This window comes from Nannospalax galili, unplaced genomic scaffold, assembly GCF_000622305.1.
Source record: "Nannospalax galili isolate Female #2095 unplaced genomic scaffold, S.galili_v1.0 scaffold57, whole genome shotgun sequence".
NCBI classification, from domain to species: domain Eukaryota; kingdom Metazoa; phylum Chordata; class Mammalia; order Rodentia; family Spalacidae; genus Nannospalax; species Nannospalax galili.
The window spans coordinates 1,638,729-1,657,450 of NW_008340555.1; the positions used below are offsets into that span (position 1 = coordinate 1,638,729).

The following is an 18,722-nucleotide window of genomic DNA, read 5'->3' on the forward strand; positions in this document are numbered from 1 at the left end:
ATGATGCAGCAGTTTTTAAGGAGCGCTCTCACGTTCTTGTATTGGTTTCCATCTGAACAAATATTTCTGTTCTCCATATTTTTGTTGATGAGGATGGCACTCACAAACAGGCTGTGAAGAGTAAACTTTGAAGAATAACCATTATACGTTTTTGCTGCATGCATTTCTTATGAACCCAAGGTCTTCCATGTGGTTGTCACTTAATACACCATGAGTGCTCCGTGTGTGTAGGTTTTTAAGCCCTTAAAATTTTCACTGCAAAAAGGATACTATAAATACAGATAGGGTATATCACAGTTGTCTTAGTGGTTCATCAGACCTCAAAATAGTTCATAAACAAGGACAAAAATGTGGAGTTCACCTCTAATTTGATACTGTAAAATACTAAATAGAATTCTTATAACTTTGAAATCACAACACAACTGAATTTATAGTCTTTGATTCAAGGATTTTTTTGTTCTTTTTACATTTCACATTGTTTTATATAAGACTGATGACTTAGACTTTTGGGGATCTTGTCCAAGGCAAATTATATGTAGAAGAATCAGTGCTTGTCAGGATGATAGTGAAAAAGTATATTGATATTCATTTGTCAAAACAGTCATTACAATGAAAAGCCAATAAGTAAACACTGCTTTTAGGTATCCCCAAAGTTAGGATTATTTTTAACCATAATGTGGAAATGTCTACTGAGAATTTATTCACCTAGAGGGTTTATGTTAAAAAGTGTGAGTTGTACCAGGCCAGGCATGGTAGAGCACACTTGTAGTTATACTCAGTAAGTCGAGCGAGGAGATTATGTGTTCAAGCCCAGCCTGAACCTCATGGCCAGACTCTTTCTCAAACTGAGATGCAAATAATTCAGAGAGCAATACAGGTCTTTTAGTTTTGCGCCCTCTGAGAGTCTATCTGCTGCTTCTGTGGCTGAGGACATTGTCAAAGTCTTATGCTTGTAGTGGAGAAGGCTGTTTGATAAGCTCTCAGATTTCCTTAAAAACAAATCTGAAGCAAAATTTGGTCTTTGATTCTCAAGCTTTGGAACTATTTCTTGACTGTCCCTTCTTCATTACCCACCTTGGTAAATTTATCTTAAAAATAGCTACAGTAAGAATACCATTTCTCCTTTGTGTGTATTATTACAAATGCCAATCTTATTCATAAATTGGTATCTAGGTTCCAAATGTTTGTAAGATTCAGTGTGATAGATATTACAGGCAAGAACTTTTTTTTTTTTTTAAAGAGCAGTGTTGAAATGAGTCCAGAGTTGACCAGCTAAAGTTTGGATTCGAATAGCTGGGTAACAAGGTTTTGACTGGGAAGAAAAAAAAAAAAAATCAAAGATGAAGTAGACCATTCCCTGTGTTTGAGAGATGAGGTCACTTAACTGCTCTTGTGGATAAGTTCGTTAGAAATCTTCACGAAGTTGACTTTCAATATAAAGATTTTGTAAATCGTTTTCAACAATAACACATTGTTTCTTTTCACACAGCTTTTTCAACAGCAACAATCCATGAGCAATCAATACAAGTGTTCATGTCAAACAATTACCAAAGATTTAGAAACCTGCTGGTATTTTACCAAGATTGAATCTGGTCACTGTGTTACTGATTTCACTGGGGTGTGTGACATTAATGCAAAATACCCCTTCCCATCTCCACACACAGTGCCCTTACTAGAGTTCAGTGGACACTGGAAGTCAAAGTCATCCATTAGAAGTATACTTAAATTCGTAAAATAAAAAATACATTTGAGACAATTATACACTCTAGAGACAGCAGTCATTTACACCCATCATTTAATTTTCATTTCGAGGAGAGAATCAACCAGATTTTTTGTGTAGGATTTTCTGAATTTTTAACCCAAGGATATTTCAGCTTGACTAAGAAAGAGAAGGAACTGAAACGCTCTTTATGATCAAGATGTTGTCAAGTTGGCTGACCACTAAATGCTTTTATTCAATTGACATTCCATGAGGTAATCACTTGATATTTGTCAAATGAAACAAAAATAAAGTTACCAAAATAATCACTTCAATTTAATATACACGTATATTTATATTGTTGGTGTAGTCACAGTAGGAAACACACTATTCAAAGAGAGTGATGCAGATCTTAGAGAATGAATTTCTTCCTTTTCCCTCAGTGTTTCTTTAAAAGGGAAAGAAAGGATGAAGAAAGAAAAGCTTTTTCAAAGGCTTCATCTCAACCACAGCATATTGGGATGTTTAAAATTGAGAACAGCCCAGAAACCTTGTGCTGGTCTTGCCTGGATGAGGACTGAGTTTCTGAAGACAAGATACAAACACAGTGTACACATGCTATCCATTGAGAACACTGTACTGAAGCTATACAATTGAATAATAAAAAGTATTCTTTATATAGAAAATGTTTCCCAGGTACCAAAAATCAAATAAAAACCCCGCCCGCCTGCTTGGTTCCTAGGTATATGATGTACTCATTGGAGAAATGTTTCTTAGCACTTATCTCAGGTTTACAGGGCTCAAATCAGAGATCACCACCTCCCACACACACATTAGGGACTTGTGGTTTCCTGTAGCACCATATAGCAGGATAGGTTTTGGGTGATGGCTGCGAATGTTGAATGTGTTCTGGTGGAGACCTGGTTACTGGTAGCCTCAGCCTTGGGCAGCAGGGAGGGCCCTTCTAAAATTGTAGCTGTTATTCACTGCAGAAATGAATGGACATTTTGAATATTTTTGGCCCTTCTGTTGTTTTTGGTGTCTGATAAAATGACCTAAGCTAGATTAATTTCCAGTAATTCTTGTTCTTCTTACTTAAAAAATTATGTAAATCATTAGAGATGTGGTAAATTGACCTGAACCCGCAGCAAGGTAGATATCGGGCCAGAATTTGAAACAGAGTATTTAATATACATTAAGAAGAAAAATTGGATGCTAATTCTCTAACATCATTTCTATTCTATCTTAGTAACATAAGATTGGTCATATTCTGAACAACAGCATTCCACAATAGCTACCAGTAATTTAGAATAAAAAATGTTTCATAAAAAAGAGACATACTAGAAAATGATTCAAAGCAAAAAACAATGGGTGACAATCAGTCTCCTGTCAATAACAAATATGTAGCCTATGTAATTACAAATTTCCAAATTTCTATTCACATCATAAAGACAAGGAAAATGAAGCAAATTCAAAGGTATCATGCAAAAATCAGCATGTCCATGAAAGCACATGAACTTGAAGGACAAAGTGATGATGGCTCCAGATGTTCACCATGTCAGGTTACCTTTGAAAGTCTCAATGCGTCAGCACCTGGCACATGGCAGCTGATGCCCTACCATGTGTGTCCTTTGAACATAGACATTTTGCAGAAGAGCTTCCTGTTCCAGAAGGAGACAAGAACCATTGAGTGCCAGCAATAATTACTTCTGTGGAGGATCTTTGTCTTGAGTGTTCAAGGAAGTATCAATAACTGTAAACTTTCCATAACACTGCCTGGATGTGTTTGATATTCATAATCTGCAGAATGTATAGGGAAGGAATTTGCAGCGAAATCACCAGATATAGCCTTAATTCCTTTAAATAAAGCGTTACATTGAGACAGCTTTGGCTGACCTTACTTTGGTGTAAATGTTACATTAAAATAATGTTAGTGAGTCAGAGAACATGCCATCCTCCTTGGATGAATGGACCTTTTAGAAAAACAACAAGTAACATTTTAAGGGCAAAAAACATAAGTTTACTTCAACAAACTTCTGTGGCTTTGCAGTTGTTTGGTACTTCTGGTAAAATTGAACACAATGCTATATTGAATGCTCAGTTTATGGAGTTTTTATAGACTTAACTAAACTCTGAATTTTCCAAATGATGAAGTATTTTCTGATGGGAACTATGATGACCTAGGAGATATTAAAAAGCTGTGTGTTTTTAAATCTTTAGCAGTGTTAATATGTACAATGATGCTGTAACAGGGCAACTGATAAATACTGCATACACTTTTGCTAAATATAAAATACATTCCCATCAATGTGTTCTCAATATTTGAGACCTTGACTTCCTATTAAGCAGTTTTGATTATATTTTAATGCTCTTTCTTTTCCCTGAATGGCATTATTATTAATGAATGTTCACAAAGAACAATTTTCAATGTATTTTCAACAGAAACAACTTAACCTGAATGAAGAGTTGTACATTATATCTTCTAGAGCCAGAAACAATCACAGATTCTCTCCATGGACTGTGAGTCTTCCACAAAGATATCTTAATTAGGCTTTTCCAAACTACACTGAAAGCAATCTTTTACATACTTTCAAATACTGTGCCTTTTTATTTAAAACAGTGTAAACATAACAACACCACCAATAATTGGAAAAAGACTAGGTAAGTGAACACTAGTTTCCTTGAATGCCCCGTGAAAGTAAGGGAAATAAAACAGACATGTCTTCAGGAGAAGTTCTCAGTTCACCTTAGCAGTGGTAAAAATATTGCTTTATTCCAAATGAACATACAACACAATTTACTATTTGGGGGGCACTTCTTGTGAACTGAATAGTTTGGGCTTTCTGATTTTTAACAATGTATTTCTTCTCTATTAACCACAGAAGCCAATGCCTTTGTCCACACTTAGTAGACTTATTAGAAAAGAGCAATGAGGTTGATGATGAATAAAATGGTTGACTGTCAACTAGATAACTGGCTTGTGTAAATGATTTAAGTAGGTAGATGACTCAGAATAAACACATCCTCCATTAATTCAATTGGTGATACTGTTATCAATAAGCCACAGGTTGATCCTTTCAATATTCACATCAGAAAATCATCTAGACATAGTCAAAGTTCTATAGGACCCCACCATGCAAGTTACCTTGATTTAAGAACTCACTAACCAAATTTTATATTAATGGAAAAATTTAAAGTGAAAAGATCTAAGAGGGAAATTTTTTTCTGAATATTAGATTCCCTGATGTTTCAGAACAAATTTTAGCAAGCTTGGTACACACACACACACACACACACACACACACACGCACGCACGCACACACACACACACGCACACACGCGCACACACATACACACAAAGGAGCACACGTGTAAACAGCATATGTGCTCAGCTGAGCAAGCCCACACACCCTTACGCACACTCACACCTGTGCACCCAGGCACACACGCACATTAGGAGAGGCTCCTTCAGAGCTTCTAAACAACCTCCAAGATAAACACTTCTTTTAGTGTTATTTTAGTGACAGGACATTGTGATTTTTTCTTTGTCTTTCCTGTAATAATTTCATACCTCCCTCTGAATTTCTGTACTTTCGAATTTCAGAGAAAGATGGCACACGAGAGTGCTAAGATTGCCCCACCCACTTATTCTCTCTACACTCCACTGCCTGTCTTCCTTCCAGTTCCCATCTTTGTGCCAGTCTTCAAAAATCAGATACAAAACACTACATTCCTTGACATGACATATCCTGTGATGAGAGTGTTGATGAGTAGAAATTTAGGGGTTATAACTTGAGAGCAAAATGACCAGGGCCACCTGCTCACCTGTATCCACCCTCAGGATACAGTTTGTCTCCTTGAAGCCAGGTGACCTCCAGTGCTTTTCTATGCAGACACTGTCATGAGGGACCAAAGGTCTGAATTGCCCAAATCTTCCAACAGCCAAAGAGGACAGTGTTAGGACTAACTGGAATTGGATTCAGAATTCTCCCCAAAAGCTTAAGTGGTAAGCTTTATCCCTCCTGAAACATTTCTTTCCCTTTAAAAAAATATTTTGTTAAAAAACACTATGATATGAGGGCGATAGACTATTTGGTTTCTTCTAAGTAGATGCTCTTAAATTAATGCATATAAATAATTTGTATTTAATTTCCTCTCTTTCCTGTTGAGCAAAGCATAGAATGCACGGATTCCTACATCTCAAGTCACTTGGTCAACACAGAGTCTCTTTGTATTTCATTTCTTAAGACAAATTGTGCCTCTCGTTCTGATTTGGCCGTGGGACTCAGGGGGAGAAAGGCTGTGTTTTCACTCGCACTGTCCTCGGTTTCCACGCTGGCCAGTTCATAGTCTTCAGACCTTCTGGCATCAGTCAGAATTCGGATCTGCTCCTGAACAGTCTCTAGTAATATTTTCACTTCTTGTTGTTCTGCTAAAAGACAATCGCTGACTGGAACACTCACGTTGACAATGTCAGCAGAGTAGGAGTTTTTGCACCATTTGATGCTTTTGACTTCAGAAATCCCTGGCATTTGCATGCAGGTTTCTTCTAGACCCACTGAAGGGATGATGGGCACAGAACTGGCCCTTGGGGATGAATAGTCCGCTAGGTCTTTTTGATCCAAGCTACTAAAATAGGGGTTTGTTTCTCTTGAAGGCAGTTGCATATTTATTGATGCATTTTGTTGAGTTCTTAAGCCATTGGATGGACACCTGAAAAAGATAAACAGCATCACATTCTGGCTCCTGCTGTGTTTATAACGAGTACTAATCCATCCAAAAAGCACGTTGCACATGCACCATCTCACCGACTTCTCACAGCAACCCCATGAGACGGATACTATGCTCCCAGTTACACAAAGAAGTAAACTGAAGCTCAGATCAGTGAAGTGACTTGCCCAAGGTCACACAGAAAAATAAGTGACAGACTGAGACTCAAACCCAGATCTTCTTACTTTAAGTCCAGGGGTCTTTCAACACACCACAGCTGTAGAGGCAGGTGGGATATAGTCTTCCTGACCTCTATCCTAGAATACAAAGTAAATGGGGATTGAGAAGGTAATGTGGCCTTTTCACCATGACAAACAGGACACCATCATGGCATTACTGCACTCACCAATCAGTCACCCTCAGCCCTTGGTCAGTCCAGTAGATTTGAGCCTAACTGGAGGCAATCAGGAAACCCACTATTGAGCCTCAAGGTATAGCAGTCCTAAGAGGTTCCACTTTCCACTGATTTGGGGGAACATGAATCTGACTGCTGTCGGCACTTTGCACTGTACGAACTGCCCTGTTAGCTGCTTGCTGAGCCAGAAAACAGGAGTGGGAGGCACATGATTCCTTTGTCTGCTCAGCAGGAATAGGAAGTCCATTCCATGGGGTCACACCAATCTAGGAGCTTTCTTCACATAATTTCAGAAGCCCAGTGAGGGAGGTCACTGGTGTGTAGCAGTAGCTTGTCAAGAATACAAGCGTGCCATTCTACCTAATTTGAATATGCCAGGAGGTGGCTTGGGTCTTCCTGAACTGTTCAGGGATGGTTGATTTTTCCTGCTTTGAACTTCTCAGTGGCAGAAATAGGACAGGTATATCAGATTTATCGAAGGGGTCATGAGGGGAACTCACAGCAAATTTTCTTCTATATCTTAGTGATTTAACATTAAATACCAAACATAAATATGTAAGTTTAACTTAAGCATATCTATTTCCATAAAGTCAATATTCTTTGTTTATGCTGTAATATAAATAAAAATCTTGTTTATCCATGTAAAGAATAGTTGTACGGCACTACATTGCATATTAAATAGAAGTCTTAACTGTGAGGCCACAATGGGAACAATTTCACCAGACTTTGAGTAGAGAGAAGGAATAGATTTAGTTGTTAGTAGTCCCAATTTTTCTTACAATATCTAGAATAGAGTTCATCATTAATAAACCTTGTGCTAAAAAACATGTTAACACATGAACATATCTTCAAAATCATGGTCATTTACATCTCAATACCCAGTTTCAGATGTAAGTCCTAACATTTATCCGCTGATTTGAAAAAGCATAGTCACCTCTAATTACCCCACGAGAATACTTTTAATTTATTATTCTTTTGTGATATATGAATAAAGAATTCTGGCGCATTGAAATGCTCTGCTAAGTGACACAAGGATTCTAACTCAAGTGTCTAATTGTTTATGTGAAAGTCAGACCTGGCTAGAGAAGGGACATCCTAATGTGAACTTAACTAGAACACCTCTTTGGGGGTGCATATTTTTATACAGCTGCTCATGAGGAAATTCCTTGGGGACCCTTAACTCTTATCTCTTATATGACTGAAAGTCTGACTCTAACGGTTCTGATCCCTAAATCAATTTCAACAAGAAGAAAGCAGCACACTTCAGACTCATGTGTTTTGTCCATGGCCCTATCCCTTGAGCATATATGAATATATTTAAAATGAGCCTACCAGGTTTACCCATGGACCTGAGTCAAGAAATGTAGCAGGGTTACTTCTGGATCTGAAAAAGTGCTGTCAGGCCGGGTTGGAAGTAGAATCTAAGAAGCTTAAATGATGGTGATATTGGCAGATTCTTGCAGAAAGATATTAGCCCTTTTTGTAAAAATGTTGCATAAATATTTTAGAGGATGTTTTTAAACTCTAACTGCAATGACTCACCAACATGGCATGGCTAAGCACAAAGGTGATTAAAGACAAATTTGAAGTGTCTTCCTACTGTACCCAAGAGCTGAATTAAGAACTTAGATGACAAAGAGGAATTGCAGTTGGCTTCTGTGTGCCATTTCCCAAGCCAGCTCTAGGACACATGGCTCCCAGTCACTGAAATTTCATGTCTTTCTACATGTAGATGGGCTTTGAATAATGACAGTTTTCCAATATGCAATTTAATTTAGAATCACGCATGCCTACAAGCCCCAATATCATTACATACTTTCGACTCTGAGACAAATGGCAACGTCATTTGCATTTTTCCAATGCTTAAAACATATAAGGCTGGTTGTATATCTCAGTGGAAAGTGTTTGCTCAGCATAATACAGCCCGGGGTTTCTTTACCAGCACCAAGACGAAACACTAATCAGTCATACCAGTCGATTACTTGGGGGTTGGCAGTGCTAACTGAAAACTCTTCTTTCCTTTCAGCAAAAGCACGGTGTAATCCATATTTCCTCTCTAGAGATCCTAGCTGTGATATGTCAATGAAGTTTAAGTAGAAGCTAAATTTCTAGAGGGATTCTGACTTAGAAGATCCTCAAAGTTCTATATTCCTTGAATGTCAACAACAGTATGATGATTAAATTTCTCATTCATTCACTATTTTGTTGGCTTGGACTGCCCTCTTTCTCATCCCTTCAAGAAATCACAGATGTGCCTTCTCTATGAATATATGAATCAAGAATGATTGAAATAATTAATGACTTGGTTTGTTTTACAATAAGCCAGGTCAGGCCAAGGAATTTGTTTCCCTTGGAGACTCTAAGACCCAGTTCCAGAGGTACATAGTGGAATGAAATGACCACCTTTACACCATACAATTAACTATTTCATTTACACATCACCATCAGTGTGTTCTCCTCACTCCCCTTTCCTGGTTTTGTGGATGATTTTAGTCAAAAATCCACTACAGAATCTCAGCTTTTTCTCAAGAAAATGACTACCTGGGGCTAGTCATTTGAATGTTTCTATCTTCACCGGATTCCTCAATAAAATTTCGAAAGAATATCAAAGTAAGGTTGTATCAGGTAGCTAGCAAGGTGAGGTAGGAACTCAGTATACTGAACATGCTGACTTTTGGGGATTAAGCTGACTTTTCTGAATATATTTCTTTTTATTAGCCTATAAACATATTATCTGTATCAGTTTTAGTTGCCTGACATACACCGGTATAAAGACATGCAAGCCATTACTATGGTTGGCACTGACCAGGACTCCAATCAGGGAAGAGTCTCCTTAATTCAGTCACTACCACATTCTAACCACAGGCTGTATACTAAGATGGAAAATGGGTTCAAGTTGGGCAGAAGTTCCTGCTCAGGAGAGAAACCACATACATGGGGAACTATTTAGAGGACGGCAACCACATGCTTGGTAAACAGAAGCAGATGGCTGATGGTTCTTGCAAATTCATTCACTCTCCTTCAAGGCCAAGGGCAGATTTGAAGAGTGTTTAGCTGTGAAATTCTATTACCAATTCCATTTTCAGTCCTGTGAGACAGTCAGTCCCCCAGGAGTGGAAAATAGCTGTTTTTAAGAACTGAGAATGAGATTGCTCTCTGAGATTCATTGTGCTGAGCCCACAGTGACTTATATATAGAGTCACTATTTATCAACATTGGGTACAGCTCACACATAGGAAAATATGTGTGGCCAGCCAGCTGGAGAGAATATTCTCAGCCCGATGGTGACTGAGCCAACACAAAATTACCAACATGCAGACCCAGGAGGGAAAAGACAAAGCAGGCGTTGGGAACCTCTGGGCCCTAAAACGTCTGTCTGTGAATGTGTAAGTCCAGCCTGAGCCTACCACAGGCTCAGAGCAACCTCACACCTGGAACATAAGAAGTGAGAGCCCACGTAGTGGCCGAGAGGAAGAATGACACAGGAACAGGAGGGATACTGAATCTATCAAAAATCTTCTGTAATTGATTTGGTCTCGCTTATACTCATTCTGATATTCACCCCAAGGAGAGAAAGTGTGTGTGTGTGTGTGTGTGTGTGTGTGTGTGTGTGTGTGTATTCCTGTGATATATGTCTAGTGACTGATAAAGTAGTTATGAAAGATGGTGCTTTGTAGACCCACTGAAGGGGTACTCCAATTGCCTCACCCCACGTCCCTCTTCAGCATGGAAGCCAGAGCGATCTGCGTCCTGATTCCCTATTGGCAAGTTGGGTAACCTCTTCAGAGGATGATGTGATAAGAATAGGAGGTAGGAATTGGCTAGGCAGTTAGGGTAAAAAGACCCCAAAGAAAAGCAGCCAATTTCTCGGCTAAAACTCACAATGTCTTTGGGCCTCTTAGCAACATACTCCATTCTAACGGCCAAAAAATGTTGAAAATATTTAGGAGCTTTAATCTATTCCTTAAAAGATTTTAGGGTTACCTCTTCAGAGAGGGGAACGTTAGAGTAGCCAAAAGCCCCATTAAAAAAAAATAAAAGAAGAAGAAAGAGTACATGAAGTTATCAGAAAAAAAAAATGATGGGGAGCTATGGGAGGAGTTGCAGGGGAGGGAGTGGGCATGGATTTGATCAAAACACCTTATATGAATATATGAAATTCTCAATAAATTATTTAAAAAATTAGAAATTGATATTACAGATTATCAGTACAATAAAATCACCTCTCATCAAAAAAGAAAAAAAAAGAAAGAAAGAAAGAAAGAAAGGAAAGAAAGAAAGAAAAAAAGATGATCATTTGATCATTATAATTACAGGCTAAATGCAAGGCCCCCTTCAAAGATGAGGCCATGCAAAATGTCAACTGCTTCTACACTTGCATGATATATTTGTGATGTCTTAGCTTTTATGTTGAATTTGCAGTTGCCATCCTAAATTCATAGGAATGCATTTTATAGTCCACGTTCAATTGTTTCAGAATTATAGTACCTGGTCACAGGTTATTTGTGTCCTATCTCCCATTCTTCTTAAAGAAACTTAATGATATGGGCCACCAGTCCATCTATCCCATATATAGAAAAAAGAGAAACAAAGTCTTCCACCTGTTTGGTCCCCAGCTTGATATAGATTATCTGGAATAACCACCCAGGGAAAAACTACATGGAAACCTACCATGGGTCATTTAAAAGGACAAATACTAGATATAATAATCCAACTTTGGAAAATTTCAGAATAAATCTAGATTCCAATGTTCTTGAAATTAATGAGAATCACCCCAACATAAACAGCCTCTGATTACCGAGTTTCTGGCACACGCTGTTTATATTTCCTTTTTAATCTGACCAATGTTCAGGAGGTTTAAATTCAGGAGGTTTAAGCTCAGGCTCAGATTACAACTCTTTTTCTGAAATTCATGCAAGCAGTAAAGGATGGTTATATAACTTGAGATTCAGTCAAGGTAAGGTATTCCTTGTATGGGAGAATGGTTTACAGCAAGCAGATAGGGATGCCTAGAATCTGTCTTACACTCCACTTACTATGCCTTGAGCCCCATAAGGGTTGATGTTTACTAGAGGAAAAGGCACCTTTGTACTATAGGCAGTAGCCATGATGTCCAAAGCTTCTTCTACCCCATACCAAGAAAAGATATATGAGTTCTGAAATTTCCATTCTCGTTTTATGTTTCTAAAACTGGCCTAAACCCTTCATTCAAGAAGACCGGGTGGAAGTAAATACAATATACGTTCTATAGGTTATTTTTTTAGGGTCTTGTCCTTATTACTAATCAGAGAGTTGAATATATATTTTTTAATTACTGATAATGGTATGCTTTATACCTAAGAAAATTCCATTTTTTAAATTAAGTATGCACTAACCTGGGGACAGATATCTTTTCATTCTTACAGTTTCTTTTCAATCTAGTTTCCTTTGTAACCCTTTCTATCACACTTATCATTTTAAGTTCATTTGCCCTTGAGGGTCAAAGGTGAGAATAAGCATAAAGAACCAATTAATGAAGAAGTCAGAGAATAAAACCCCAAGAAACACAGAACGCAATTTAAACCAATCACATTTCTGACAGCCTCCCTAAATTCCACTGCTTTTTAAGACATACCCTTGACAAGGTATCAAATCCTGGTCTGGGATCCTTGACTCTTCAAGTTGCTGATATGCTGGTCCCACAATTCCACCCAGCCGACTCCGGGGTGAGGGGGGGGTCCTTCTGAAGGTGTTCCTGTGCAGCATCCCATTCCTTTGCCCTGGGCTGCAGCAAGAAGAGAGACTCCTGCTGGGTGGGAGAAACCAAATCAAACCAACAAACCAAAGAAAGCATGCCCTTAGCCTCCAAGAGGTGACTCAGACTTCTGAGACATTGAATTCGTACCCCACATCCTCAAAGTTCTAGGGTACAGGCCACCCATGAATGTCCAACCTGCACTTGGCTGAACTCAGAAGTTGCTCATTCATTCACTGTTGGCGGTGCAAGACAAAGAGAAGTTCCTGACTTTCCACTTTAGAGCACTAGTAATAAAATAATTGAAGTTTTCTAGCTAAGAAGTAAGAGCTAGGTCTAAGGAAGGCTCAAGATCCAGGTTTCCCAAGTTACAGTAGCTATTTTTCTAATTAAAATAAGAATATTCTCATTAGATGGTGAAAAGTATTGAATATAGGAAGCCCAGAGAGGATTTATGGGGAAATTTTCATTTCTGAGTGATAGGATAAACAGATCTTACTTTAATTAGCATTCTTTCCTCCATGTATGTGTTAAATTCTCAGTGCACTGTCCCAGATTTTCATCAATCTTAAGAAACTATTTTTGCTTTTGAGTTTGTTTTTAACAAGCACCTGTTTAGATATTTCATTTGGTATACAGATTCAAACTTCCCAAACAACTATACATTTGTCAATGCCATCATGGCAAAAGGCATAAGTGACATATATCTCAGGCCTTAAAAGTGAGAACACATATGTAGAATATTTAAAAAGTGCTAGAGTTTATGAAGGTATATCTCTAAGTTGATTCATTATTGACTCCTTATCAATTCCCACCCTGCTGAGTTATCTTTGTTCTTGTATAAGTATGCCATGAGATGTCAGTTCATGGGTTCCAAATAGTTCTCCCATGGTCACAAAAGTAGATAAAACCCCTGTGCTGTATCCACATTGTCTGACTCTATCAATACAACTACATAGGCAAAAATGCAAAAACATAAAAAACTCAACAAATCCACCAAGTTCTAAAGGGGACAACCTCCAAATCAATTTCACCCCGTCACTTTATTATTTGGTTTCTGTCCCACTTTCTTTCAATATTACTATTATTCCTACTTCATAAACATAAATGTTACAAAAAATGTTTGAGGAACTGGTATTTGAATACCAATATTCTTGATTTTGGCAAGGTAGCATATCGAACTCTGATTTCCTCCAGCAAACACTAACCTTGAATTTCTGAAGACACCAAATCAGATTCAACAGTCTCATTACATCTTAGCTGTTTATCACATCAATTCTTGTGGGTTGAGTTCCCCAAATTCTCAAGAACCTGGTCATCTAGTTAGTCACAAAGCAAACATCTTCATCTAACAGTGAATTTCTTTCTCTCTCCTACCTCTGTGTACCATTCCATAGCAATTACAGAATCTAGGGTATGGGAGCTCAGGTGCTAGATTTGGCTGCATCAGAGTGCAAATCTCAAATCTGTGGTATTGAAAGTGTGATGCAGGTACTTATGTCAGAGATCCGGAGGGAAGTGAACGCCATTTAACTTGGATTATTTGAAGAAATGTTTTTGCGTAGTTATTGCCATATGTTTTACACAGGCATAGTAATTATGTAAGAGGGAAAAAAAGCTATAAAAGATACTGCTGTACCTTGGGGCTACTAGCAATAGGAAGTTATTACTGTCCTTTGAAGACACACAGAGATGGAACAGTTATCAGAAATGAAGCAGTGTTGGAAGGACAAAGTCAGGTGGCAGGCTCCGTGGCCCCGTAAGACCAAAGTGTGACATGGCTAAGGCACCCAAGCACAGCAAGAGGAAATGGAAGGACCTTGACCTCACCTTCCCCAGCACTTTTCCATCTCTCACAAGTGCCTCACACTGGGCCAACAGCAGCCAGAGGACAGGGAAGCCTGAAGCTCTCCTGTTGCACAAGTCTACTCAGAGAAAATTAGCAATGGCTTGGATGAGTATGGGATGAGGGGAGTGCTGAAGGAAGATGCCAGCATCATGCTCATGGGAGTACTCTGGAGGTTAAAATGGTAATGTGCACAATGTGTCAGGTGCAGTGCCTGCTGCACATGAGGGCGGACAATCCTGCAAGTTCTCATTCCTGAGCCCTAAGTGGCAACTCAGAGGCTTATCTGAATTCCTGAAAACCCTGTGGTCTTGTCACTGTAGGAAAAAATACAGTGCAATAAAGATGACATGGCTTTAATAAACTTTTTAAACAGGTGGGGATTCTCCTAAACATTAAAAATGAGAGTTTTGAGTTAATAGGTTGGTTTCAGAAATAAGTTATCCAAATGAGCCATATATCCAGTGCACAAAAAGAAATAAATTATTCATAGAATACTCAACTGTCACAACAAGGTTTGTATGTATAAAGTAGTGACCCATCTTAAAAAGCAGTTGTAGACCTATTGATTAACCAATGATTCAGGCTTTCTAACCCAGGGACATTCAGGAAGCTAAGGAGGAGCTGGAAGGATATATAAATCATTGACAGGGTTATCAATCATGAAAATGTTCATGTTCACTGCTTGTTTAACAAAACAAAAGCTATGATATATTCAGCTATAATGTACAAAGTTCTAACATACTCAATCCTTCCCCATATTTCAGCATATGAGCTCTGCCAACAGATACTGTAATGTCACTGAGGCATACAAAAATCTAAGGCCTTTAAGGGCATCTTCATTTAATCTTGGAATCCTAGAAACCAAGATAAAAAAAGAACTGAACCAGGCACAGGGATGCTGGACGCCAACACAGAAGAAGCCGTCATTAAAAAAATCTCAATTTAAAATCAAACTTTAAAAATGTTTATGTCATAATATGGTGCACAGCAATATCACGCCTGCACCTGACAGAGTAGGTTACTATTATAACACATTAGAATCAACAGGGGAGAATACTGCTTTAGAAAATTATCTGCTATCTAAAAGACTAGTAATTTTGGACATATTTCCCCAATTTAGTTAACTTCCATTAGGTCTAGTGAACTGAAATGCTGGTTTAAAAAGAAGGCATTATGGAAATGTAGTGAACAACTGGCCCATAATAGCTAATATGATTATCTGAAGCCCAAACTATTTCAATCCTAAATTGAAAATACTTAAACCCTTGTATCCCAGTCTCTACTAATGTGGAATTGGAGTAAAAATCACCATACTGAGCATCAATGTGCTCACAGTTGAAGGGACTAAAAATCTCAAAGTAAATGCAGCTAGGGAAGTAAAATTTTTTTCATAAGGCTCATTGAGAGGAGGAGGAGATGGTCTCCTTACTATGGGTTTTCCTGTCATGCTGGTGTACAGGGTGTTGATGAAATGTGTGGAAACAAAATGTCAGCAGCAATTATCATCTTTTGCTAGACACAATGACTACATGTTTAAAATGTGAATTTATTGTATATCATTAAACAAATTTTAAAGACTGGACTTTTCACTAGGAAAATGCATATTCAGTTTTTGGACAACTTCTACATCGAAGGTGTAAATTTGAATACATCCACACATAATGTCTATTGTAGTATTAGTTCCAAATTTCACCACTTGGCTTGGACTAGGTACAACTGACTTTTTAATAGAAGATTCATTATGCATAAAACATGTGAGCTAGAAGGTTCCGAAGAGCGTTTTTCAGCTTCGGAATGCCAAGAAAATTATCAAATAACTTCATAACTGGCCTTCTCCCTTAAAGGGCTAATTTCTGGGATCAGCTGGCAAAACCGATGCTGCTTCAATGATAACAGAACATCTCACAGGCCCAGAGAGACTACTGGCCAGGAATTCCCCCTGGAAAGTTTTCTTCGGTGAGGACCATGTTGAGGACTTGGTGCATGTCACATCAGCTGCCTTGGGGAGAGTTAAACATCAGCTTTGCAGCCAGTGGTTAAGGCAGACTAGGAAAAAACTATTTTTTTAAATAGTTTTTCAGCATGCAATTGTTTCATTTATTGGTCAGTGCCTGCAATCAGATGAAAGTTGTAAAGAGTTTCTTCAGGCTTTGTAGGGCAGTGTGGCGCTGCTTGCCAGGGAGGCTGGAGACTGGTTTCCTGCCTGGGGGCTGCCTGAACATCACCTCCATGGAGATGCAGAGCAGCAGAGGCAATAATGACCTCTAGTGGAGTCCTGGGTCCTGGTGTCATTCCTTGGCATGTATGAGAAACAAATGGACAACGTGAACATACCCACTCTTACCGTGCCTGGCTACCCATACCTGTGGTGTTTGGCAGGTTGGCTTCCTCTGTCAGGAGAAGGAACCTCAGGGAATGACTGGGGACCAGCGAAACTTGACTCCATTATCTTCTCCAGGGCAGTCACAGGATGCCTTTCCACCTTTGAGTACTGTTGGAAATCATACGCAGGGTGTTGAGCTAGAGGACCATTATGCGTGGTGGGGTGGTAAGACAAAAGAGGCTCCGGAAAGCCCTGGAGCTCCCCTGGTTGCCTGACTAGGCGAAGGTAGAAGAATTCTGTGTAATATTCTCACCCAGCTCCCAAACCTTCTCTGATACCAGATAAGCCTTCTTGTTTCAACCTACAACCTCTGCACACTGTGGGGAAACCAGAAAGCACTGAACATATACTTTGCTGCATGTACTGGTCATGAAATATGAATAGGTGTTTAGTTGGTGCTCATCAAGTTCCAAGTTAAGACAGGTGTGATTTAGAATGCCTGCCCACCACTCTCCACCACTTCTTCCTATCAGCTTGGTCTCAGGTGATTACCACATCTTGAGAAATCGGTAAGCCCTTCTTTCTTTATTCTTCTTAATCCTTGTTTTTACCTCTGAATGTAGTATCTCCTGAGACACAGAAGCATAAAGGAAATATGTAGACAAGACACTTTTAAGAAAGACTGTGCCCCAACAGAAACATCATATGGCATCTCTGGGAGCCAGCAAGTGTCAAGTTCAACACTTGTTGAGTACTTCACACCTACACGAGAAGAACAGACTTCTAAAAAATTCTAATGAAAGCTTCTTTCAGATATATTATTTTAGAATGCTAATCAAAGAGAGAGAGAGAGGCAGGAGTCTGGAAAACCAGACATTATACATTATTATACATTATTCAATGTATAATCAAGATAGAAACAGAAAACTAAAATTCACAATACCTTTTTTCATATTTAAGAGCAAAGAACCCACTGTCAGAGAGAGACAAATGTTGAAAGAAAGAAGGAAAGAAAGAAGGAAAGAAAGAAAGAAAGAAAGAAAAGAGAGGGAGGGAGGGAGGAAGGAAGGAAGGAATGAATGAATTCAGGCAACCATCTTGAATGTCATCTCCATAATAAGATAATAAAATTTTCTTCTATAGGGATATGGAAAAACTTAATGAGGCAATGTATAATGCAGTTAGAACAGGTAATGGAAGGATAGCTATAGAGATGGCGATGATACTTTCAGATGTGTTCTTGGGCTGATGATGTAGCCCAGTAGGACAGGATGTTTTTAACATGAATAAGGCCCCATGACTTATCCTAAGAACTTGAAGTGGTCTTCAGATTTTGGGGACTATTATCCCTGAAGTATAAGAAATTAAATAGGTGTTAAGAAAAAAGAATGCTTATATTTTATTCTAAATTCCATCTCTAATCAATTGGCAGTGAGTGCATTTACATGAATTCTAGGGATGCCTTGGGAAATAACAACTAGAAAAATGATGTTCTTCAAGATGAAATGAGTCCAAGAAGAAAGCTTGAGATGACATTTAAATTCCTTATTTAAAAATCTATATTTTAGAGTCACACGTGAAACTAAAGTACACGCAATTTCAACTGAGCTAAAAGAAGTAAGAAGAAGAAAATATTAAAGAAAACAAGCGTGATTTATTTTTCTTTATTATGGTGCTGAAGATTGAATCTGGGACCAGGCACATGCTTAATCATTGCACTGCCCCCTTACGTCTACACACATGACTTCAACAACAACAACAGCAACAACAACAACAACAACAACAAGAAGCTGTGGCTGAATGTGGTGGCACACACTTGAATCCCAGCACTCAGGAGGCAGAAACAGGTGATCTCTGTGACACCGAGGTCAGCCTAGTCTACATAGCAAGTTCCCTGTCATTTGTGGCTACAGGGAGACCCTGTCTCAGAAAGAACAACCTGTGATTCTGGTTGCTGAAGGTAGAGAGTTAAATAAAACTATGAACACTGAT

At 38.6% G+C, this 18,722-nt stretch overlaps 1 protein-coding gene across 1 annotated transcript in view; it reads right to left on the reverse strand.

Annotated features, from left to right (window-relative positions):
* Window positions 1-1,793: 1,793 nt before the first annotated feature.
* Window positions 1,794-18,722, reverse strand: part of Nrg3 (neuregulin 3) — a 667,715-nt gene continuing 650,786 nt past the window's right edge. Inside the window, exons 6-9 of the mRNA XM_008835598.1 lie at window positions 16,771-16,898; window positions 12,439-12,612; window positions 6,655-6,726; window positions 1,794-6,412 (exon numbers count right to left, since the gene is read on the reverse strand). Of these exons, the coding sequence (XP_008833820.1) occupies window positions 5,905-6,412; window positions 6,655-6,726; window positions 12,439-12,612; window positions 16,771-16,898 (882 nt within the window). The 3' untranslated portion in view covers window positions 1,794-5,904. The remainder of the gene's footprint in view (window positions 6,413-6,654; window positions 6,727-12,438; window positions 12,613-16,770; window positions 16,899-18,722) is intronic.